General features: G+C 35.4%; 1 protein-coding gene across 1 annotated transcript in view; it reads left to right on the top strand.

The window, feature by feature from the left end:
- Window positions 1-15,717, top strand: part of SLC17A6 (solute carrier family 17 member 6) — a gene marked incomplete at both ends in the record, with an annotated part of 36,846 nt that extends 21,129 nt beyond the window's left edge. Inside the window, 9 exons of the mRNA XM_082627784.1 lie at window positions 889-1,003; window positions 2,101-2,188; window positions 2,725-2,811; window positions 6,029-6,171; window positions 9,908-10,057; window positions 13,182-13,314; window positions 13,735-13,845; window positions 14,532-14,659; window positions 15,382-15,717. Of these exons, the coding sequence (XP_082483910.1) occupies window positions 889-1,003; window positions 2,101-2,188; window positions 2,725-2,811; window positions 6,029-6,171; window positions 9,908-10,057; window positions 13,182-13,314; window positions 13,735-13,845; window positions 14,532-14,659; window positions 15,382-15,717 (1,291 nt within the window). The remainder of the gene's footprint in view (window positions 1-888; window positions 1,004-2,100; window positions 2,189-2,724; window positions 2,812-6,028; window positions 6,172-9,907; window positions 10,058-13,181; window positions 13,315-13,734; window positions 13,846-14,531; window positions 14,660-15,381) is intronic.
- Window positions 15,718-25,384: the final 9,667 nt, after the last annotated feature.

The raw sequence follows: 25,384 nt of genomic DNA, 5'->3' as shown, positions 1-25,384 counted from the left end.
ATATTAATTGATCATGATTTCTATTATAAACCTGTCCTGAGGGAGCTGATCATGAGATTTGTTTCATAAAATTTTATGAATGGAATCATATTTACCATACTTCATGGTATCACATGAGTTACAATTCCATTTAGGCATTTATTATTTCTTCAACAACTCTTCAGTGAGCATCTACTACGTATCAGGCACTGTGCTATGCATTAGAGTTACAAAAGTGTATCTGAAAAACAAGCTCTTGCCCTTAAGTGCCTTACATTGTAGACTGATATATAGACCAAAAACATATACAATGATTAAGTATCTATTTGCAATTTATAATTAGATCTGTGAAGAAAGTGAATAAAATTAAGTATAACCAGATTTATTAGGTCCTTCTTTTATTTCTTGTGCTTCAAATGATGTAGCAATTCAAGGTAGTCCAAGTATCTATTTGCAGTGGCTAACCAATCAAGTTCAGAATATTCTTATTCTTTTATTTTTTTTATTTTTTTATTTTTATAAATTTATTTATTTATTTATTTTTGGCTGTGTTGGGTCTTCGTTTCTGTGCGAGGGCTTTCTCTAGTTGCGACGAGTGGGGGCCACTCCTCATCACGGTGCGCAGGCCTCTCACCATTTCGGCCTCTCTTGCTGCGGAGCACAGGCTCCAGACGCGCAGGTTCAGCAGTTGTGGCTCACGGGCCCAGTTGCTCCGTGGCATGTGGGATCTTCCCAGACCAGTGCTCGAACCCGTGTCCCCTGCATTAGCAGGCAGACTCTCAACCACTGCACCACCAGGGAAGCCCCAGAACATTCTTATTCTTTTAGAAAAAAACAGTCTACCTTAAAATTGCTTGCAATTAACTTGATCTGAGAAATGTAGATCTATTAACTCCTTTTATTTTTCAGGGTTTTTGGAGCTGCCATACTTCTAACCTCTACCCTGAATATGCTAATCCCATCAGCAGCCAGAGTGCATTATGGGTGTGTCATCTTTGTTAGGATACTGCAGGGACTTGTTGAGGTATGCAACTACAGGATGACATCACTTTAAGGTTGGCATGCTAGTAAGAATCAGAAGATTATCTGTGTTTTGATCTACAAATAAATATATTTTATTAGGTTGTATCTACAGAGTGTTAAAAAAATTGGAAAATTAGAAATCAGTTGTCTTTAAATGATGACAAACTACAACTGTGACTGCCTACCCCCACTTCTCTAGAATTTAGTGGTGCTAAAGAAATGTCTAATGACTATTTGACTTAAAAAAAAAACAGGCACTTTTGTTAATGTGCTGTGATAAAAATTTTGAGTCCATCCTCTGCTGGTGATAACCTTGGATTAATACCTTTGGAGAGTTTTATAACAAGTCCCTGTTGGCTTTAAATCACGATCTGAGTTTTCACTAAAACATTTCATTGAATGTATACTTTTGGCATCTAACTCTAATGATTGACTTTTGCTCCATCAGCCTGTAGCCTTTGAAAGAACATCATTTAAAAACTTGAGAATGGCATACCTGTTGCCCCTTCTCTTTCCATGGAGTATGGTGGGAGTAGACAATCCAGATAAAGTGTTAAGGCACTGAAAACAATTTCCTGTCTCTCCATAAAGAAAGAAGAAATGATAGGATCAAGATAACAGAAAAAGAATATTTTAAAGGTTTTAAGTTCTAGACACTAATTTCAGGAAGTATGACCTTCAAGGATCTAAGCATCACCATCCTCTGTAGGGATTCCTTATACTTAGGAATAACTGAGTTTAACGCCTCACAAAAATGTCTCTCAAATTACTCAAACTGTTCAGAATTGCAGATGAACTGAGTAATAAAGGATCTTTTCTTTGGCCTTAATCAGAAGAAACTTGAGGTAGCAGGAAGTCTTGAAGGGTGGGAAGAATTTGAACAGGTGACTAAAAAAGAGGCCATGTCTTACCTGGTCTGGGTTGAAAGTTTTTAAAATGGAATTTCATGGAATGAGCAAAGAAAGGCCCATGAGTGGCAGCTTTCCCTAAGACCTTGCACCCATTCTAAGGAAACAGCATTGCATCAGAGAAGTGAAGGTACTTATTTTCCAATGATCCTGCATCCTAAATGGTGATGGATATCTTCTCCCATCATAGGGCGTCACCTACCCAGCATGTCATGGGATATGGAGCAAATGGGCCCCTCCTCTAGAGAGGAGTAGACTGGCAACCACCTCTTTTTGTGGTGAGTATTATGTGCAGATATAGTTATGGCAGGTAAAAGCTTAGCAACAACTTTGATAAGAGTTGGAAGTTGGTAAAGCTCACCTGTAAAACCATTTGTGGTGTGTCTGTCTGTATACATGAGGAAAGGTTTTTGACCCACCATTTCAATTTCTGTGATTATTATTGGTCTCCTCAAATCCTCTATTCCTTCTTACATTTTGTATTTTATAGTAGTTTGTTCATTTCATCTGGTTTTCAAATATATTCATGAATAATTTTTATTATAGTCTTTTAAATGTGTTTTTTTTAAATTATAGTATTGTATTGTTTTTATTTATCTGACTTGGGTATGTAGGTAATATTCACTTGCGTAGTCTTTTACTCCTAAGGCTAAGTACATAGACATATGTATGTGTTTGGATGTGCATAGGTGTGAGTGCACACGCACCCAAGTGTGCAAGGGTGTGTTTGTGTGATCCAACCAAGGAACATAAAATGAAGTCAAGAATTTTATTGATTTCACTTACCTTCCTCCCATTTTCTCTTCTACTTTAGGTTCCTATGCTGGAGCTGTGATTGCAATGCCTTTAGCTGGCATTCTTGTACAGTATACTGGCTGGTCTTCAGTATTCTATGTCTATGGTATGTTGCATTTCTATACAATAGAGTTAAAAGAAATGTGCGTAAACTAAAACAGTAAGATAGATCTGTGACAATACTGTGTTTGCTAATTATTATTTTTTCATTAAGATTCCTTTCCTTTTATTCTGAGAAGATCAAGGAAAATGTTTTATCTCTGTGATTTTCTCTACACTGTTATTTTTTGTTTTTAAAAGCAACAACATTGCTGATGGAAACTTTGTAAGGTATGTGTTGTCCTTGATTATGAAATAATTAAATTAGCTCTTGATTCAAAGCTGATTAAGAGGAAGAAGCTGGGATATACCCACTTCTCTTTTTTTGCTACTGCTTTTTTGGTCATTTCCCTAATCCTTCTTCCTCAAGACTCAATAGGGGTAGAAAGCTGAAAGGTGATATTAGTGCTAATGCAAAAATTCAATTTTGTGATGAAATATTAGCAGTCAGCTGCAGCGGCAGCACATTTTAGTCCACATTTCCCCAGAATTAAAGAAGATTAAGTGGAAAAAAAAAATGACATGAAACCCAAAGTCCAAACTCCCTTTCTGTTCACTTTCTAACCAGAATCTGGAAGCTTACTACTTGAAAGTATCTCTCTAGTCTCTCTCTAAGAGAAGCTTTTTTAATAAAAAAGAAAGAAGAAATATAAGAGATCTGGATTCCAACTGATATTGTCACTGATTAATACCATTTTTGAACATGGGCAGGAGAATCTGAAAGATTAATGAAGTCATGGCGAGCAGAACAGGACCTGGCTGCTTCCAAATTTGCTATGATCCATTATAATTTTGAAATGCTCTCATCAAAGCAAGTTCTTGTATTTGCAGAATGTTATTAAATGTACTTTATGGTAGGGTCTCTTATCCTGGTTCAAAAGCCATGGTTGGTTCCCACTAGCTATCTATTTTACATTTGGTAATGTATATGTGTCAGTGCTACTCTCTCACTTTGGGAAACAACTGCATAGCACAGGGACATCAGCTCGGTGCTTTGTGATCACCTAGAGGGGTGGGATAGGAAGGGTGGGAGGGAGACTCAAGAGGGAGTGGGTATGGGGATATATGTACACATATAGCTGATTCACTTTGTTATACAGCAGAAACTAACACAACATTGTAAAGCAATTATACTCCAATAAAGATGTTAAAAAAAAAAAAGCCATGGTTGGATTTTGGATTAATGAATGCCCTAAATGGTAAGCCATACATGTACTTGTACATATTTTTGTGTTCTAGGGAAATCTTTTTTTTTTTTTTTTTTTTTTTTTTTTGCGGCACGCGGGCCTCTCACTGCTGTGGCCTCTCCCATTGCGGAGCACAGGCTCCGGACACGCAGGCTCAGCAGCCATGGCTCACGGACCCAGCCACTTCGCAGCATGTGGGATCCTCCCGGACCGGGGCTCGAACCCGCGTCCCCTGCATCGGCAAGCGGACTCTCAACCACTGCGCCACCAGGGAAGCCCTAGGGAAATCTTTTTATCAGATTTTAATCCATACCTTTTGTTTGACTTTTTTAAAAGCCCATAATTCAAAGAGGTTTAAAGCACTTACTTATAGGGTATATATTACAAATTGGTATTGTCATCCATTAAATTATCTGATTTGTGCCTTAGTCCATTACTTAATTGAAGATGTGCTGTGACTTTAAAGTAAGAATATTAATTTCCACAAAGGACTCATGAAAACCAACCTCATTATTTTAAGTTATATCTCAGTATTTATCATTGAATGCTACAAAGTTTAAATATTAATCTGAAAATGTCATATAATAGTACTTGTTTACTTGCTGTGTGTAACAAAAATTTGGTCTTTGAGCTACACATTCAATATTCATATTTTAAAAATTAATGAGATAAGACCCATATGGAAGCTTAAGTTAAAAAAAGATAATGCATATATAACAATTAGCTGAGTGTCTGGCATTTTAGATGTATTCAGTCAGTGGAAATGATAATTATTACTAAATTACAAGAGTTCTCATTTATTGAGTGCTTATTTTGTGCCATCCTCTGTGCTAGCTGCCTTGTGTATTACCTCCTTTAACTTCTGTTTGCAACAATCTTATTAAAAAAAGGAATTATTTCATAGCGGAGATTTTCAGGGATTTAGTTACTGATTAGAAGATGTAGCTAATGAATGACACAGCCAGGAATCTCATCTGGGAAGAACCATACTCCATAACTGCTACACTAAACCAAATTTTCATACACCATCTGATTCCAAATAGTGTTTGCTGTCATGTTCAGTAATTAAAAGGGCACAACACATCAGAAGTTATGGTATTCAGGAACACTTGGAGATTGAATAGTAAAAAAAAACCCAAAACAGTATTATAGAGATCAGGGACATTTATATTGTTACCCAGGGGGAAAATAGAACAGCATGAGGCAGAAATGAAATGGTCAGTTGCTGGGAAACCAGAATAAATTATGTGAAAATATTCTATTATTAATGCTTCAGATTTATATTGTACAATAAGGGCATATTTTAATGGTGAGAGTGCTATATAAAGGGATGAAAAAGAACTTGCAGTAGTATATTTATTATATCGGAATTCATAAGTTTCATCTGCCCAAACAATGATCAATAGGCGATAGTATGTGCTGTGGTATACAGTCACATACACTGCAGAATGTTATCACATTAATTACAGAAGCCCATTTTTCATGTATAATAGTTATTCAGGCTAAAATATTCTTCTAGATTTTATTTAATAGTCTGTTTACTAGATCTGGAAGTGCTAACAGGAGAGGGAAACAAGCATTTCTTTTCCCTGGAAATGCAGACCACTGGCACATATTAAAAACAGACAAAAATAAAAGGATTCACTCCTAGAGAAATTTTTTGAGGACAGGACTTTTGTCTTGTTTATCATATTTCTCTCACTCAGCAGAGTGCCTGGAAGAATAGCTTCTCAGTAAATCTTTGTTGGATGTATGAACATGCTCCAAACTACACCATTCAATAATTGTTTATTGTGAATTTCCTGTGTATCCACATTATTTAATAGTGACAAAGGAATAAAACTACAGGACCAATCTTCAGGATGCTTGAAGTCTGGTGGCAAAAGACAAGCAGAGATGACTAGATTCATTTGGAGAAACATAAGCTTGAATTCATATTCTATGGAATATCACAAGATTATTGTAGTTTTATTCCAGTAAATGACTGTTAAATGGAAGTATTTATGATGGCTTTTCCTTTTGAAATTTTGCTTTCAGGAAGCTTTGGAATGATCTGGTACATGTTTTGGCTTTTGGTGTCTTATGAGAGTCCTGCAAAGCATCCTACTATTACAGATGAAGAACGTAGGTACATAGAAGAAAGCATTGGAGAGAGTGCAAATCTTTTAGGTGCAATGGAAGTAAGAACTTTATTATGGTGTATATTCCTATTCTTGTTCTCCATCTCACCTCCCTTCGACCAACAAGATTATTTTATGAGTCCCTATTCAACAAAACTAATTTGGTATCAATCATGATTGTTTTCTTTACTCCATGCATATTCCCTGACTTAGAAATGATTGCTACTTCCTCCATCTATGATTTCTTTTCTTTTCTTTATCTTTTCTTATGCATCTTCAAATTTCAACTGAATTATAGCTATGACTTTAAACCTCAGCAAGTTTTTAAAAACAGTTCAACATAGCTCATAATTGAAACAAATTCAACGAATATTTGTTAAATTTAGATTATAGGAAATATCAAATCACCTAACACAGTCATGAAAAGGGCTAGTTTTGTTCATTGAATATTCTAAATCTAAGTTTTATACATGTGTATTTCTATGAGATTTAGTAAACACTAACATTAGTAAGCATTAGCATGCCAACCATAGGTAGCTAACCTGAAAAGTATTCTTAATATAATATAACATTTTTATTGATAAAATGTTACCAATTTTTTAGGACTACTATATGAAGATCAAGTATTATAAAGATAATGTTGTGAAGCCTTTTTCTGATTATGATTTAGTTTCTTGGGGAGGATTTGCTGATGTAGAGAGAAATGCAGTTGTATATCAATAAGTAAATATTTTAGCACACATATTAATACATCATAAATAGTAATTCATGAATAGCCATCTGATGCTACAAAAAAGAAAAGAAAAGAAAACTGTTAAGCAAAAGTAATGTATTTAGACAGGTTCAGTAATTCAACACCTAATCAGTAACTCAATTTCTTTATGCTAATTGCTGGAAGTTACTCTGGCTGAGGAAGTTACATTGGCTGAGGAACTAGTGCCCCTCATGCATTATGCTTCTCTTTCTTTTAAAATCTTCTCTCCAATTTCAACTGTATTTTATTTCAGCTCTGATTCTGTACTTCATTTATTAGGGAAGGCCTGTCTTTGACATCTCATCCTAGGTAAAAAAAAAAAAGGTCTGTCACCCATTGTTGCTGAGGGTATCTTGGCCTATAATGAATAAGAAAAATGCCATATTGGATATCATTCAGAAGTTAAACCAGTACTTAAAAAAAAAATCTTACATTATAATTGCTCCATTAGCTAAATAGAGTGGCATTAGAACGTGCCCTTCCTGTTTCCTTCTGTAAAGAGACTGGTCATTTCTTTCTAATGGTAGCTGCTCAAGAAGCAAGTGGTGATGTGCGGGGTGGTATGGATGTTGGCAGTAAGCTCTGGTGCCCACCAGCTCCAGTTGCTCTGAATGGAATCTAAACATAGACTAATCTATGGTGAGTTCAGTACTTCGCTTCAATTTCTAGTCAAAAATAGTCTGATTGGCCCATATCTTCAGTGATCAAATATACTTCTTTTATTTACCAGTTCTCAAGAGGTTGTGTGTCCAGGTCAGGCATAAATTTTTTAAAACAATAAGAAATTTAGTCTAATTGAAAACAAATTTCTGGAAATTACCCAAAAAGGAATAATTGGTAGATCGATAAAACAGTATAGATAAGCTCAAACTCCCCATTTTCTAGACCTTACTGTGTTTCTAGACACAATATTTTACTTCTTACTGATGTTTTTTACTTTCCTGAAGTAAATTTAAAAATGAGATCAAGTGGGAATAGGACTTGTACTTTAGTTATTTTGAGCTTTTTATTGTGATCAAGTTCAATAATAATTGAAAGAATAAGTAACAGGAACATCCATATATCCACTGTATAGAAACAAGTTTTTAACATCTTGCCTTATTTATTTCACTTTTCTTTTTGCTGAACGATTTTAAAGTAAATGAGGCATCATAACTCTTTACCCAAAAATACATGCATCTCTAGAAAAATAAGAATATTCTCCTTCACAGTCTAAGTACTATCATCATACCTAACACAACTGAAAATAATTCTCTAACATTATCTAATAACTAGATCATTTTCAAGTTTCTGATACCCGATTCAAATCCTAATACCTAGTCAATATTCATGTCTTTTGTAGCCATTTGTTTTGAGTCTGGATCCAATTAAGGATCACATATTGCAGTTGACTCTAATGTCTTTTAAATCTCTATTTTTTCTTTACAAGATAATTAAATATAAATACATACAGAAAAGTGCACAAATCATAAGCAACTAGCTTGCTGATTTTTTATAAACTAAACACACCTGTGAAGCAAACAGCCAGTTCAGTAAATAGAATGTTATCAGAATACCATAAGCCCTCCTACAGCTACCAACAATTTTTAAAGATATATGATTAGACATTTTTCTCTTATATTTGTTGAAATGTTTTGCAGCCTGAAGAAAAAGTACTTAATAGAGATGATCCTGGTATGAATTAAAAACACCTTCTCAGCAGGAAAAAAATATTTTCTTCTTATAATGTTCTGAAGTTATTACTTATTCAACTATAATGCTATAATAGACATTCCTGCATTTGGCCATCTTTGAAATAAGTAGATTCATCTGGCACCACTTTTCTGGAACACATCAGAAAAAATTCTTTTAACTCTGCACTTTTTGAATCCATCTATGATGGTGTCACTAGAACTTTTATCTAAAGCCACAATACTCACTGTTTATTATTAGGACAGGTTTTTGTGTTTTGATTTGTTCCTTGTGATCACCACAATATATCTTCCTACTCTATTTCTTTAAAGTGATCTGTAAGAAGTTTCATTAGATTCACAATTAATACTAGCAATCATGAGGTTCTATAACCAGGAATAATTACTAAATCTGTGTAAAATATGTATGCCACCTCTTTTACTGATTTGGTCAGGTTAATAATCCAAAGCTAGCATTAAACACAGTTATAGTAGGCTATTGTTTCTTCACCAAACAGTATTTCAGTGTTCAAAATAAAGAATTGAGAAAGTGTTTGGAACTATGAGAGATATGTTAAGGTCTAAAAATATTAGTCTTGGGGTAGATACTTGTTTTATATTTGGGCATACACAGGATCTTTAAGTATACTAGGTGTAATTTTTTGAGTGTCATAAGCAAAGCCAATCATATTTAAGTTAATTTTGAATGTCTTGAATATCATAAATAACTAGTTATGATGTACCCATGGTGTGCTGGGTGGTCACATGCTTTAACCCAGGTGTATACCATGTGAATTATACCGAATCTTGCACTCCAGTGTCACAGAGTTTATACTGATATGCACTGGCTGTCAAGAGAATTTGTAGTTAGGTAATGTTATCATTGACTTTTGATAGGGTCTAGACTATTGCACTCTTAATTCTTCTTATTTTTCTCCTCCTAACTATTGATACATTGAATTTTCAACATTTTAAATAAGATATGTCAGATACCAACAAGGTCACTGATTCGGCAGTGAGTTTTAGCTGAGACCTGATCTATCACTGCCAAAACAAAACAAAGATCTTGGAAACTAGGATCTAAGTTTTTGGAATTACTTTTCTATAAATATAGAATCTTGTATCTTGTATATTTCTAAAACTAAATCAATTTAATCAGAAGGAGATACTGATATCCTTTTTTTTCTTCTTTCAACAATTATTCATGCAGCTAAGGTTGACTGGACTGTTGCAATTAATGATTCACTACCACCTGCCTACCTCCTACTCATGCCCCAACATACATATCCTAAAAATGCGAAGTATCTATTATTCCCATTTAAGTTAGAAAATATTTATAATGGTCAGAATGGCTCTCTTTTTGGGATTTCAGAAATTCAGGACTCCATGGAGGAAATTTTTTACATCTATGCCAGTCTATGCAATAATTGTTGCAAACTTCTGCAGAAGTTGGACTTTTTATTTATTGCTTATTAGTCAACCAGCATATTTTGAGGAAGTCTTTGGATTTGAAATCAGCAAGGTATGTAAAAATTATCCTTCTTTAACTAAAGCATTATTTTTGTACTTAAGTGACTATTAAGTTCCTTTGCCAAGATTTTACCTTCTAAATTTCATGAGTTATTCATTTATTTGTTCAACAAATAACTTCTAATAAACAAAGACTAAGTAAGGTGTTTGAGTGCCTTCTGCAATCAAGTGCCTGATAGAAACGGCTCTTTGTTGCTGGGAACAGACAAAACAGACCTAGTCTCTGCCCTCATAGAGCTTACATCCTGGTTGAGGTGGGCAGCAATATAGCCTTTTCCCTGTAAATAAACATAATTCCCTTTAAGTTTCAGGTCAAAGACAATACAACAGTGAACAAAAATTATTTTATTAAAATAGAATTTTATTTATATCATTATCAATCTAACTCTTCTTCAATGCTCTCAGAAATCTGTCTGGCTAAAAGATTTGAGGATAGCAAAAATATCTGAAAACATTCTTGTATGTTATTTATCCAGTTTAATCATTTAGCAAGCATTTGTGGAACATGATATGTGAAGATTTATGTGTTAGATTCAGAAATAAAAACGTGGTTCCTTTCCTCAAGAGTTCACAGCTTGGTGGTGTAGACAAAAATAATACATTTCCAATTATAGCACAGCATTCTCAATGCTACAGACATTTATTTGTCGCTATGAAAATATAATCACTTTGAGATTTTTAGAAGGATAAAATGAACATAAAAATACTACTTTATATGAAATTTACAAGGTCCTTTCATACTCATGAACAACCTTGTTTGGTCTACCAGCTGGATAACTTTCGTCATTTCTATGGAAATGACGGAGAAACAGAGACTAGGGAAGGTATTTAAATTGCTTAAGGCCAAGCTAACAATAAGTGACAGAATCAAGTGTAAGCCCATATCCTTTGATTTATGTTTCAATTCCCTTTACTATGCCATTCAAATTCAGGTAAACCGTAATTCATTTAAGCATTTCACAAGTATTTGTTCAATGCCATCCTTGTGCCAAGCCCTTTGCTGAATCCATTTGTCTATACAGGCCATGGACTCGTTATTTCTCTTCATGTCATTACGTAAGTCCAGCTGGGCTCGCTATTCATATTATGTCTCTACTTGAAAGACTATCTAAGGCCTGGAACTGAAGAAAACCTGAATTTAGGAGTCTCTATTCTAAGAGCTCTTTTGTAATCCCTGTTTCTAAGGAAACTGTTTCCTCCATTCTTGAGAAGAATGACTGCTTTAGACAGGGCTCCTCTCTCTGGAGCTGATCAAATATTGCAGGGTAGCCTTTGGGAGCTCTGAGAGGTGTTATACCTCTCAACAAAGGCTGCTGGAGGTGTGAGTCCATTTTCACAATCTAGGACAAATATGACACTGAGAGGCTATTAATAAAGTCAGGTCTCGTGGGGGAGAGTGAAGGAGCCAACTGATGTTAATGAAACTGTGTGGTCATTCTGGCCTTGTAGCTCCAATTAATTGAAAATGCCTGAGTAAAAGCAACGATCTCTTGCAAAAACTAAATATAATCAGATATGTTGTTCTGATTCACTTACTATATTTTTAACTAAAATTTTGGATAAATTCTACACACACAGATTGGCCTGAAGATTTTAATTATACTGGTTAAAAAAAAATACTGACTTAACCTGAAAAATGTGAAAAGGAGGTGATTGAGGAAATAAAGCATGGGCTTTGGAGCCAGGCTGACTTGGTCCCAAATCCAAGCTCTGCAAGAGACTGCTGATACATAACATAGTCTTGGGCCTGCTCTTGAATAATTGTCATCCTCAGTTTTCTTACCTATAAATAATGGTATTAAGACCATCTTTCAGAAGTGCAACAAAATTTAAGTGAACTAAAATATTTGCATGGTGAATGGTTCTAACCAACCTTAGTTAAATTGAGTATCCTGTAGACAAAACCACAAGTGCAATGGCTTTTTCATACACACACACACAGAGTCTCAGCCTATACTCATATATAAAACTTCTCAACCCCTTGAGAATGTCATAACACTCCTAAGTCAGAGTTTCTTTGTCAATGCACTGAGAATAATAATATTAAAATTTTTCCATCTGGAGTGAAAGATAGAATTAAAGCACTTGGATATTTAAGGTATTTTAGAGTCTTTTACTACCTCAATTAATCACTAACCATACCAAGTCCATGGTTGTGATACCACAGTATACAGCATTATAAAATGTAATCTTTTCTCAAACCTTCAGTAATCTAGTTCGGAAGGGCATGTTTATACAAATAATAAACATTTATCTAATACTTACCATTTTCCAGGAATTGCAATTCAAAGTATACTTAGTAAAAATCTTCCTTGTATCTTTATATATGCAAAATTTACTAAGTCCATATATGTGATAATATACAATTAACATGTATTTTGTTCATAATTTCTGCCCCCATGATGTCCAGAGGACAATGTCTTACACATAATTATTGATCAAAACATGTGTGTTGAATTGATGCTGGCAGGTTAGGCTTTAGATTGGGCCATTTAGTATGAAATTAGTACAGAAACTATATACCGCTCTATGACAATGTGACCAAGTATTGGTATTTGACAAGGAAATGCCTAAAATTGAGAATTGATCTGCACTTTTCTGGGCTCTTAATCTTTAGAAATGAAATATAAAACTCATAAGAGATGTATATTTAAAATGGAATTAGGGTTTTAGCCTTATTATAAATTAAAATGAATTTTAAAATAGGCTCTTCAAGGTTTGTTTAATGTATTTCTCTTCTCTCTGACTCTGTCTCTTTCTCTCCCACTCTCTTGATAATGATGATTTTTTGCAAACATATTTAAGACTATAAAATGGATATATAAATATGAATCACTCTGTGATAAAATTCAGGATAGTTTACTCATAAACTCAAAATTTACTGACTCAGAAAAAAAGTATTATCTTCTAGAAGATAAAAAGGGATCAGAGTAAATTTGCTTAGCTTTTCTCATTTATTCTGTGGAAGTTTTTGCTTATTCTGGGACTAAGTAGGTAAGTGGTCATTTAGAGACAGTATTTCTTTTCTTCCTTGTCCACAAAGAGCTTATGAGACTATTAAATTGCCCATATTACTTATGGTCACGTATATTTCTCCCCTTTCTGTTTTTCATCAGGTTGGCATGCTATCTGCTGTGCCACACTTAGTAATGACAATTATTGTGCCTATTGGAGGACAGATTGCAGATTTTCTAAGAAGCAAGCAAATTCTTTCAACTACTACAGTAAGAAAGATCATGAATTGTGGTGGTAAGTACTTAAGTGATGTTAAGAACATGTTTTTATTTCACGAAGTTCCAACTGACATGAGTGAGTCAACTTTTTCCATGCATATCAAATATGCTGTTAAATTTGCACCCTCACTGTTCATTCATAATCATTCTCCCATCTTCAAATTTTCATAACTCCTAGTTTTAAATAATTGCATGACTAACTTTACCTTTCCCACCATTGAAACTTACGGTTGTTTTTGATGTTTTTATTAAAACACAAAGAAGGCTTCAGTAACCTCTGTGCATAAATTATTCCTGTTATTATTATTTTTTAATATAGACTCCCTGAAGTGGTTTGCTAAGTCAAGTACTGATGTGTGATCATTTTTAACAGTTTTGACTCATCAGAAGAATTTACATAAATTTCTGAAATATTTTCATGTGTCTGTTTCTGAAGGTTTTGGCATGGAAGCAACGCTGCTTCTGGTTGTTGGTTATTCTCATACTAGAGGGGTAGCAATCTCGTTCTTGGTACTTGCAGTGGGATTCAGTGGATTTGCTATCTCTGGTAAGATACTTTTAAAAAAAATATGTACTTGTAACACTTTGACTTTTGTTAGTGATAAAAAGTCTATACATTCTACTTTCCCCTTTAACATTTTGAATGTTGAGAAGGTTTACTCAACATATTTCCACTAGAAAATAAAAATGATAAAACATTTAGAAATTATTATTTGGATATGTTACGACTCACTACTCATTTTTCCCCTGCTTACCCTTTTTTTTTTTTTTTTTTTTTTTTTTGCGGTACGCGGACCTCTCACTGTTGTGGCCTCTCCCGTTGAGGAGCACAGGCTCCTGATGCACAGGCTCAGCAGCCATGGCTAACAGGCCCAGCCACTCCGCGGCATGTGGGATCTTCCCAGACTGGGGCACGAACCCCTGTCCCCTGCATCAGCAGGCGGACTCTCAACCACTGCACCACCAGGGAAGCCCCCTTACTCTTTTTTTTAAGTGAATATCTCCTCCTCTCTGTGGAGTGACTATCACATATTAAGTATTGGATAACAAATCATACCTCCTTTCATTCTCATTATATCCCTGAGCTAAATTATCAAAAAGTAGTTATTAAGCACATGCTATGAACCTGGTATCTTTTAAGGAAGGTGGTGAATGTGGTAGAGGATATTTTATAGTCACCCACTTCTTAGAAGTTTGGGATTCTCTGAGTCACATCTTCTGTGTGTATTTCAGGCTTCAATGTTAACCACTTGGATATTGCTCCAAGATATGCCAGTATCTTAATGGGCATTTCAAATGGTGTTGGCACACTGTCAGGAATGGTTTGCCCTATTATTGTTGGTGCAATGACAAAAAATAAGGTAAGATATAGCAAAAGCGATGTTCATTTGTAGAATATCTCTCTCATGGTTGGGGAAAAGCATTAAAATATTCTCTTTGGCATTCTCTTTGTGATCCAGTCACCACACCTCTGAGTAGGGGAGATAACTGAGGTTCAGAAGAGAATTTCTCTCTAAGAGCTCTGAGGGAACCCTCTTCCTCAACCAATAAGTGTTATGCTTTTCAACACCTTTTAATATTTCTGATATCCCTGGTGAGGCAAAACAACAACAACCTAGCTCATTAGTATAAACAAGTGGAAGTCTTCTGAGCTTTATTTGTAAACATCAATTCAGACTTCTCTGCAGTAATTGATGGAAGAATATTGTTATCAGCTATTTGTCTTTATAGGTAGAGCTTCTAGATTATGGTTTACCAAAAGGAAATAAAAGAAGTAGGAGAAAAAATAAGTAACTCAATGGAAATTAAAAGATAGGTTATGAATATTTTAAAAATTAGCAGACCTTAGATATATTTGGAGTTCTATTTCAGAACTTTAGATTAAAATTTATTTTTTAATTTTTGAATGAAAGTCATAGTATTATAGAACATTTCTATCACATTATTTGATTTGTGTGATCAGAACAGGTGTTTCCCCTGAAGATAGCATTTTATGAAAAGCTTGATGGTGGAACATTCAGAGATGTTAGGCTTTTCAAACATGGGGAGTTTGTTCTCACAGTGCCACTTTTTGTCACTGCAGTCACGTGAAGAGTGGCAGTATGTCTTCCTGATCGCTGCCCTGGTCCACTATGGTGGAGTTATATTTTATGCAATATTCGCCTCAGGAGAGAAGCAACCCTGGGCAGACCCTGAGGAAACAAGTGAAGAAAAATGTGGATTTATCCACGAAGATGAGCTTGATGAAGAAACAGGGGACATTACTCAAAATTATATAAATTATGGTACCACCAAGTCTTACGGTGCCACAACACAAGCCAATGGAGGTTGGCCTAATGGTTGGGAAAAGAAAGAGGAATTTGTACAAGAAGACGTACAAGACTCATACACTTATAAGGACCGAGGTGATTATTCATAACAAAGCTAATTGCTGGATTTATTTTTAGTGTTTGTGATTAAATTAATTGTGATTGCACAAAAATTTTTTTAAAAACGTGGTGTAAACATGTAAACATATCAGCCAGGCAAGTCTTGCTCTAAAAATGAAATCAAAACAAACTCATGAAGTTACCACCAAGTGCAATCTATAGAAGTTGTGAAACTCCATCATTTCCATTCAAGTTATCCATTCTTGCATTTGTGATTTAAAGGTTGCCTGGTCAAAACTGTAGAAGCAAGTAGTTACTCATTGGATTCATATGAGCTAAAACTCATCACCATTTAATAAAGCACAACTAAAACAGTTGGCATATCCCATCCTACAGAGGTTAGGAAGCCAAAGCTACTTGATCATGCAAAATGCACTTATGTATTTGTTACACTGTATGGCAAGATATCATGCAGAAATCCTGCTAAAAAAAGTGAAGTTGTCATGTTGGCTGCATTAGATGTTGGCAACATTTACTGAGTTAAATCATGGAGTTGAGATATTTGTCATGCAGAGAAGAATGTTGTGGGCTAGCAACTAGCAAGGTGTACTAAATAATTATTGTTATTACATAATGTAGAATATTTTGTTGATTCTCAAGAGGAATATCTTCCAGTGTTTTATATGAAATGCTTTGGCACAAACATTTATATCTGTGAAAAGGAACTTGTAAAGTGAGGGGTATGCTTCATGTTCTTCCATTCATTTACTTAACAGTATAAAACACTTCACACTTCAATAAAATCTGACTTTTCATGTAGCATATCACTTAACTTTTTTGCAAAAAAATATTAAAAATAAATAAACTCCAATGTATTTTTTATTACAACTTTGTACTGGTTGTAACTTGCATTAGAAAAAAAAAGATGCATACACCATAAAGAATCTGATAAGAAATTTACTATGGAGATATAGCCCTTAAAATGCAATATTAACAACAAAAGAAATAGAAATGATATAGATATCCTTCTTCCTTAGTAATTAAATATATATAAAACTTGTGCCACAGAGCTATATATAATATGAAAAGATAAACTTAATAGAGATATTATAAAGTAGACAATTTTATTACTTAAATTCCCATTAAAATATTTGTCTTAAATATATAGGACAATAAATTATATTAAAATTATATCTATCTATATATCTGTATATCTTATACATATCCATACACAGATATATAATAAACAATCTTCACAAAAAAACAAAAATAGCATACACCTAATGTTGGGTTAGGGGACTGTAATTTCTACTTTCATAGAGTCATGGAATTTTAGATGGGGCAGAGGCATATTGCTTGTCATTTCTTAATATAACTCAACAGGAATTGCAACATTTGTGTACTGAGCAATAAGTGCAATGAATAAAATTTCCTGTCTGTATATTATCTTCATTTTGCTTGTGGTAGCTGTTTGGGTGGTTGGAATGATTTTTTTCCTTTAAAAAGTTAATATCAGACCTCTTTATAATGTTCTAAAATGACAATGATGCATTTCCCAATTCAACTTAAAATACTCTTGGTGTGTTTAATTGTCTATTCTGGATATTTGATCTGTTCATTGTATTGTGCTAGTGACTGGAGGCCCTGCTAATGCAAATATAAAACATAAAGTTTGTTTTAAAAATGCAAACCATTCTTGACCTTAAGATAATAAAAATATCTTTTGCTTTGCGTCTCAAAGTGATGTAATGTGATCATCGCTTCTGTTGTGTTGAATGAAAAGATGTGGACTATAATTTTGTTGCTGCAAAGAAAAGTGTTAATAAAATGCTCTATTTATCCTTTTGCAAAAAAACAGTACATTAATTTGCGTTTATTTTATGTTGTTGTAGCTTGGCTTTGTAATAGTTTAGCTTGTGTACGTCCCAACAAAATCAAATGCAGGCTCAAGAACATCAGCCTTTTCAGCCACTTGAGGTTTAATGGAAGAACATGGCATTCTTTAGATTGTGTGGGATGTGGTTCCACAAAGAGAGTTTTACATCAAGAAATAGGAGGTCTCTGAGTCAAACTCTATCTTTCAATGCCTGTCTTCTCACAACTTGTGCTAAGCTTTAAGAAAATTGGGAAAAAACTCAACACTTGTCAGGTCAATGATACTACCCATTTATTTATTTATTTATTTATGGTTGTGTTGGGTCTTCGTTCCTGTGCGAGGGCTTTCTCTAGTTGCGGCAAGTGGAGGCCACTCTTCATTGCGGTGCACGGACCTCTCACCGTCGCGGCCTCTCTTGTTGCAGAGCACAGCCTCCAGACGCGCAGGCTCAGTAATTGTGGCTCACAGGCCTAGTTGCTCCGCGGCGTGTGGGATCTTCCCAGACCAGAGCTCGAGCCCATGTCCCCTGCATTGGCAGGCAGATTCTCAACCACTGTGCCACCAGGGAAGCCCCGACACTACCTAATTTTGACTGTACATATACCTTGTGCGGGAACTGCCCTAACCATTTTGTGTGGAGTATCTTATGGAACACCACAAGGACCCTCCAAAGTAGGTACTCTTTTTGTTCCCAGGTTACAAATGAAGGAATTGAAGCTCACAAAGTTTCAATAACTTTCCCAAGGTAAAATTGAGTCATGATATTTTAGTATAACGTGTCAGCCAAACCAGCAAATAGTGAGCAAGATTTCTCAGGGAAGCCAATGGAATGTCTATGTCACTGGAAAAATGATCATTTGCCCTGATTTCCAATTTTACAGATACGTAGAAAGGGAAGACCATCATTATATAACATTGGTAACTGAGATTCATAGTACTTATTACTTAACGGGACTTATAGGATGATTTAGCTGACACTCCTTATTTAACAAATGAGAACACTGAAGGTCAATAAGGGAAACTGACTCGATCAAGAGGACACAGAGGATATTATGGATTTGGAAAGAAGTTGTTATAATTAGCTGTGCTTTTGCTTTTACTTTGATTTTTTTAAACTGGTTTTTACTTAAGGAATTAAATAAGAATATTTATTGGTTCAACCACTACCCCATATCCACCACTCACATAACCTCAGAGTGGGAGGTGAGGGAATATATTTTCTCTTCCCGTAATCCTCTGCATAAAGAAACAACAGCCAGAGGCCTAGCCTAATTTTTAAGGAGGCCCACAAGCCATCTCTGCATAACTTGAGGGCAGGAATGAAAATATCTTAATCTAATACACTGTAATTTTTCCAGTTCCATAATACAAAAGTTTATAGTTCCTATAAGAAAACAGTTCTAATGATGTCTCTAAATTTTACCACTGGCCACACTCATTTACTCTGATCTCAATCATGCAAAGTCACTTTCCCTTTCATTTTCCCCCTCATCCCAATGCCCATTCCCATCTATACTGTTGTATGCATCTAGTATTTCACAATTTACAAAATGCTTTCCCATGCATTCCTTCATTCCATCCACACATCTGCCTTGTAAAATTGAAAGACCCCATATCAATATTAGTATTTCTATTCTCCAAGTAAGGGAACGGTCTAAGCAGTATAGTTCACTTCCTAAAGATTCCACAGGCAGGATTTAGAACAAGAATACAGGCTATCTGGCTACTGCAAGAGAGTAATTTATTTTTTACTTTTAAATCACTTTATTAATCTTCTGATTATAAATGTAGGATGGGGGAGGGGATCTTCATTAAGGAAAGAACAGTACTAAGAACAGTGAAAATAAGGGTAATCAAAAAATCTTACTATCCAGGGGCTTCCCTGGTGGTGCAGTGGTTGAGAGTCCGCCTGCCGATGCAGGGGACACGGGTTCGTGACCCGGTCCGGGAAGATCCCACATGCCATGGAGCGGCTGGGTCCATGAGCCATGGCCGCTGAGCCTGCGCGTCCGCAGCCTGTGCTCGCTCCACAGCGGGAGAGGCCACAACAGTGAGAGGCCCACGTACCGCAAAAAACAAAACAAAACACTGTTTACATTTTTAGGTTATTTTCTATGAAAAATACACAGAAAACTCTCATATACATTGTGATTTATAAATTTGAAGTCATACTTGATCTACTGTTGCCAACTACTTTTTTCATTTAACAGTGTGGCATGCATATTTTCCTATTTGATTACTGGAGCTCTATAGTCTAATATTATATTACATAACATAGGCTATATTTAATCTATTTATGCAATACCTTAGTTATGAACATTTCATTTTTGCACCCTTTTCCCTTTATCTTTCTGCTTGCATGGTGTTTTGGGGAAACCTGACGTCACATATACATATACTTTTAACTTCTATAACCATGATGGATATTTAAGTTACTATTTGTAGTTTATCATTCCTGTGTTTGTCTACAGAGAGTACTACTGTCAATTGGCTTTTCTGGGATTCATTTACTAGTATTCACTCAATAAATATCTACTAAACAACTACACTGTGCAATCGGGGGGGGATACGGGGGGAGAAAACTGCCCCTGTTCTCTTGGACCCTAAAGTCCAGTCCCCTTCTTGAGATGTTGGCGACACCCCCAGCTGCCCAGTCAGGCCACACAGATGTGACGGAGAGACAAAGCTCCTGCCTAGACACCAGAAACTTGCTAACTTTCCTGAGAAAGGATTTTTCTTAATCCCCCAAAGACCTAAAGTGGATTGCATTCAATGTGCTCCCTACAGCATTTTTTAAAAAGTTTCAGGTGAGGAAACTTTTCTCAGCCTCAGAGATGCCTGTGCTGCAAGGAGCCTAGGCTGTGGGGTTGGGCTGGGGTGGGGATCAGTATCAACCATCTCCAGTGCCTGACTCTCTGCAGGAGGGGAGAGGGATGGACTGAACTTCTAAGTACATTTTTTTCTTTTCTAAATTTCTTTCTGTTTGTGCTCCTCCCCTGGTTTTTTAAGGACCTATATATTTTCTCTTTTCATTTTTTTCCCCTTTATCTACATGCTGCCTCCCTAAGTTTTAACCTCAAATAGGGGCTATTGACATTTAATTCTACTCTAGTGATGTAATTAGTGGGTTTTTCTTTTCTCTCCATCTTCATCTCATGCAAGACCTCAAACCTCAATTTTCATTCAGCAGCTGTCAAAAGCACTTTGTTTGTGAAGGTTATCGGTCTATGCTATACAGTCCCTTCAAATGCTCAAGCTTCTCCAAGCTTTCCCCTGAATGCAGCAGGCACCTGAAAGCTGCATAATCTGGACTCTTACCCTGTCTCGTCCAAATTCAGTAGCTTTTATGAAATGAAACCCTTGGCTTTCACCAAGAGCAAACAAAATGAAGAAACCCCTCCAGTTTTGTTAAATCACATTTGAGAACATGTTTTATTACTTTACTTAATATGCATTAGATAAAGATCTAAGAGTTTGAGGAATGCTTTTCCTGATGCATTAGAGCACTGTCAACGATTAGATAGGAAAGGACCTGGGATCCACCATGGCTCCTTTGTCTGCTTCTCAAGGAGCTTAGAGACACTCTTTTTGGCTCAACTGCTGCTTTTATCTCCCTTTCTCATTTTCATTTAGTTTTCATCTTTTACAGTTTGTTGGTTTGTTTAGGTGTTATTTACCTTTGATTTTATTTTGAAGGAGGATGTGAATGAAGGATCAAGTATAAAAATTATGATAATAGGAATTACTTATAGCTTATGAAATGCCAGATACTATTCTCAGCATTTTATTTGTATTAATTCACATAATGTTCACAATAACACTTGATGGTAGATATTACTATCAACCGCATTTATAAATGAGGGAACTTTGGCACAGAGAAGTTAAGTAACTAATCCGAGGTCATACAACTAATGGAGTAAATTTAGAAAGTGAACACAAGCCATCTGGTTCCAGACCCTGTACTCTTCATCACTACCATACACTGCCTCTAAATAGTTGTGTGACTTTGGGAAGTTACTTAACTCCACTGACGCTCAATTTTTTAATTTGTAAAATGACAATCTAACACCTCATTAGTAGCTGGTTTTGCAACTAAATCAAATAACAAAGAGCTTGTTAGCACAGCAAGCTGCATGTAGTGTTTAACAAATGTCCTTTCCCTTTCCCCTTCCACATTATACTAAGTAAACACTAGACATTAACTCTTCCAGTATAACTTTGTCAGATTCATCAAAATGGACCATTTTGGAAACTATCTTTAGAGAAATTTTTATTTTTACCATAACTAAATTATTCAGATTTGTTCTCTAAATTAGTTTTTTGTATTTGTATGTTATCAGTTATGTGACACAAGTGCAGAACATTAAACACTGTTGGATGCAACTTATGTAAAATATAATATATACTTATACAAATTTGAGAAAGTATATACTGCATAATGAAAGGATAAAAACATAGATTGGAAGGATACACACAAAAGTATTCATAGCGGTTGCATCTGGAGAGGAAGGAAGAGAATGGACCTGGGAAAAGCATAAAATAAATTTCAGAATTGTCATCTTTTAATTTCAAAGAAGGTCTGAAGCAAATATGAGAAAATATCAATATTCGTTTATTCTCGGAATTCACATATGGCTTTTTATTATATTTTTCATGGTACTTTTCTATATTTTAAAGTGTAAAAACAAGCAAACCCAATAAGATATATTTCCCAGAGAACACAAGTCTTATCTTTCTCCAGTTTTTTTTTTTTTTTTTAATCTCTGGGCTGCCAATGGACATATTGTCATGATGTTCAAGAGCATTTGACAGTTTTCTGAAGCCACAGAACTTAATGCAACAGTTTTGGGAGAATTTTTTTATTTTATAAAGTCAAGGTAAAGGTAGAAATATATGTGTTCATGAACAGATTTATGAATCCAAATGAACATCTTCTGTACAAAGCCAACAAAAGTGTGCATGAGAATAAATGTCACAGATGAAAGCCATGGTTCTTGACAGATCTCATCATAGTCTATTGGACTGCTTCTCAAAGATTAAAAAAAAGGAGTGTTGGCGGGTGAGGGACATGTCTATCACTATGAATTCAGGGTGGAAATTAGAATATTGCCATTAGTCTAAAGGGACATTAACTCTTTCAATTCCAGTTGCAGTGGGATCACAGATAAAACAAAATTATTGGGGTTCATACCCTAGACCTGCCACTGCCCCTTTATATAATCCAAGACAAGTCATGTTGGCTCCCTGGTCTTGGGCTTTCTCATCTGGAGAATAAAGGGATTGGTTATCCTGAGTGGTTTTTGAACATCCTCCCAGCTCTGAAGCTCTGAAATTTTCTGACATTATTCTTGCTGACAAATAGCTGATTTCCTCAAGTTAACTTGATGAAGTATAATTGTTCTCAGAATTCTGCTGAATAGAAGACTAAATATTTTCTGCTTACATTCTTATTGACTTTTTAAAAAAATTAGCCACCCATCTCAATAGCTAACAGGATGGACACTACTGGAGGCTCCTTTCATCCTAGTGGGCTTCTTACTGAGATGATGCTTTCATTCTGACTTGAGATTTGAGAATTTCATGAAACCATTTATTAACTAAATACCCTGTAGTGAGTTGAAATACTTGTATGACAAACATGAGTCAAAGTTTCCATAACAGGTCACACTCACCTCTTACTGGTTTAATGCAATGTGTTATGGAGCCCTCGCACTGGAAAGGATGGAAATACATGCTCAAACCCCTTCTTTCAATAGATGGGGAAGCTATAGGTAGAAAAATGAAAAAAAGACAGGCTTAAGTCTATACAACTAGTTAGTGACAGGGGGTAACTTGGACTTATATCTTGGGATTCACAACAGTGCTCTTGAGATAAAAACCACTCTTTCATTAAGTTAGTTTTTCAAGCAATACATATTGATTGATAATGTATTATATGGCTGGTCCTAGGAATACAGTGGGGAAAATGACTAAATGAGTCCTGCCTTCATAGAACCCTTAATACAGTGGGGTGACAGATGGTAAAAATAATGAACAAAAAATTCTATTACAATTGTGATAGGTACTATAAAATAGAAGTATAGGTGCTCTGAGGATTTCATAGGGGACTTGATCTAGTCAATGTGTTGAGGAAAATTTCTTCAGAGATGTGACATACAATGTGAGACCTCAGAGGTGAGAAGGAGTTAGCCTGGCAGAGCACTATGTGCAAAGACCCCAATGTGGAAAGATCTTGGCAAGTATTTTAGTATTTAGTGTTAGCATTCCCCAAATGTTAATGAGTATATATGGGATTTAACTAATACATAGAAATGTTAATCAGCTAATGCTTAAATCTAGCATGCTAAAACATTTTTTTCAAGAGCTACAATGTTTGCCTATTCATTACCTCATTCAACATCTATTAAGCTATGTGCAAGCATATATTGCACTATGAGGAAACAAGAAGGAATTAAACATGGTCTCTGCTCTGAGAAATGCTTCATTTAGAGGAGAAGAATGATATACATAGAAATAGGTATAGAATGTCTTCAGAGCAAATGAAAGATAACTTCATGTATATAGAATCTATCATTTGGGCAGCGAATCCTGCATATCAACAGGTTTCACAATTATTCCTTACATAAGTATACCACTTAAAGTTTTCAGGATACTCTTAAATATGATTTATCACAATTTGCACTTAGACATTTGTTTGTTTATAACTTTAGCATATATTTCTCCCACTAAACCATAAACGCTATGAAGTATATCTTTTGTTCTCTATACTATATCCAAGGTCTAACATAGATTAAGAACTCAGCTAATACTTAATGAAGGGAAAAATGTATGGTCATATTTGATATGCACAGAAAATTATACACATAGGCAGAAGGATATTATCCTCATTAAATTAATTCTTCTTTCTAGAAAGGAAGACAGAGAAAGAAAGAAGACATAGAACTAGAATTTGAAAGTGGAATAGTTATTTGTCTACCTTATAGGTGGACAACAGGCATAGAGGCAGAGGCCCCATCAGTAGCAGATCATGCAGGTGCATCTACCATAGTGTGTCTGGAGGAGTGAGTGTGGTTGGACTATCATGTGTGCTTAGGAGAAGATATGAGGATAGATAGGATGGTTAAGCTAGTTGTGCAGTGCCATAGATGCCAGGCTAAGGTGTCCAGATGTTGTCTTATAGTTGGAAGAATTTTAAGTGGGGCCTGAGTGATAAGATCTGTCTGGTAGAATGTTGCACAGGAGTGGGAAGAGACTGGAAGCAGGTTCTGGACAAGAGTGTCAAGGAAGACATGGTGGGGTGGTGGGTGAGGGGTGGCACACCCTGGGGACCATGGTGTATTTACAGATATCAAGACAAAAGCTTGGCATATTTATTTCCATATCTACCCACTGACAACTCAAACCCCAGAGCAAGATGTGGATAATGCAAATATATTAACAAATATACAATTCATGCTTTCCGCACCTTGAATAATGATTCCAAGGCAGCATGATCCACTTGTCCCTGGCTTCTACAATGCTAGACAGATAGAACCATGCACAATATTTATGAGATAATACTTTCTTCTTTTTCAAAATTCTGTATAAAACTCAAGGTTTATACACAAGAAGAAGAAAAAGTATCTCAATTTTGACTTTGTTTTCTCTCTCATGTCAAGGGGCATATTTATTCCAGAAGTATCCCCAGGTTAATCTCTTTCCTCAAGGAAATTGATGCATTCAACCAAGGGAACAATAGCCTTAATGGTAGATTCACATTAAACTTTGGCCATATCCCCACCATTTTTTGTGCTTTTTCCCCCCCGTTGTATTTATTCCTTTTTCCTTGACAGAGCATAATT

The sequence above is a fragment of the Mesoplodon mirus genome (genome assembly GCF_964341445.2).
Source record: "Mesoplodon mirus genome assembly, chromosome: 7".
Classification (NCBI taxonomy): domain Eukaryota; kingdom Metazoa; phylum Chordata; class Mammalia; order Artiodactyla; family Ziphiidae; genus Mesoplodon; species Mesoplodon mirus.
Note: the sequence above shows the minus strand (reverse complement) of the source record. Positions and strands in the feature narration are given on the sequence as shown.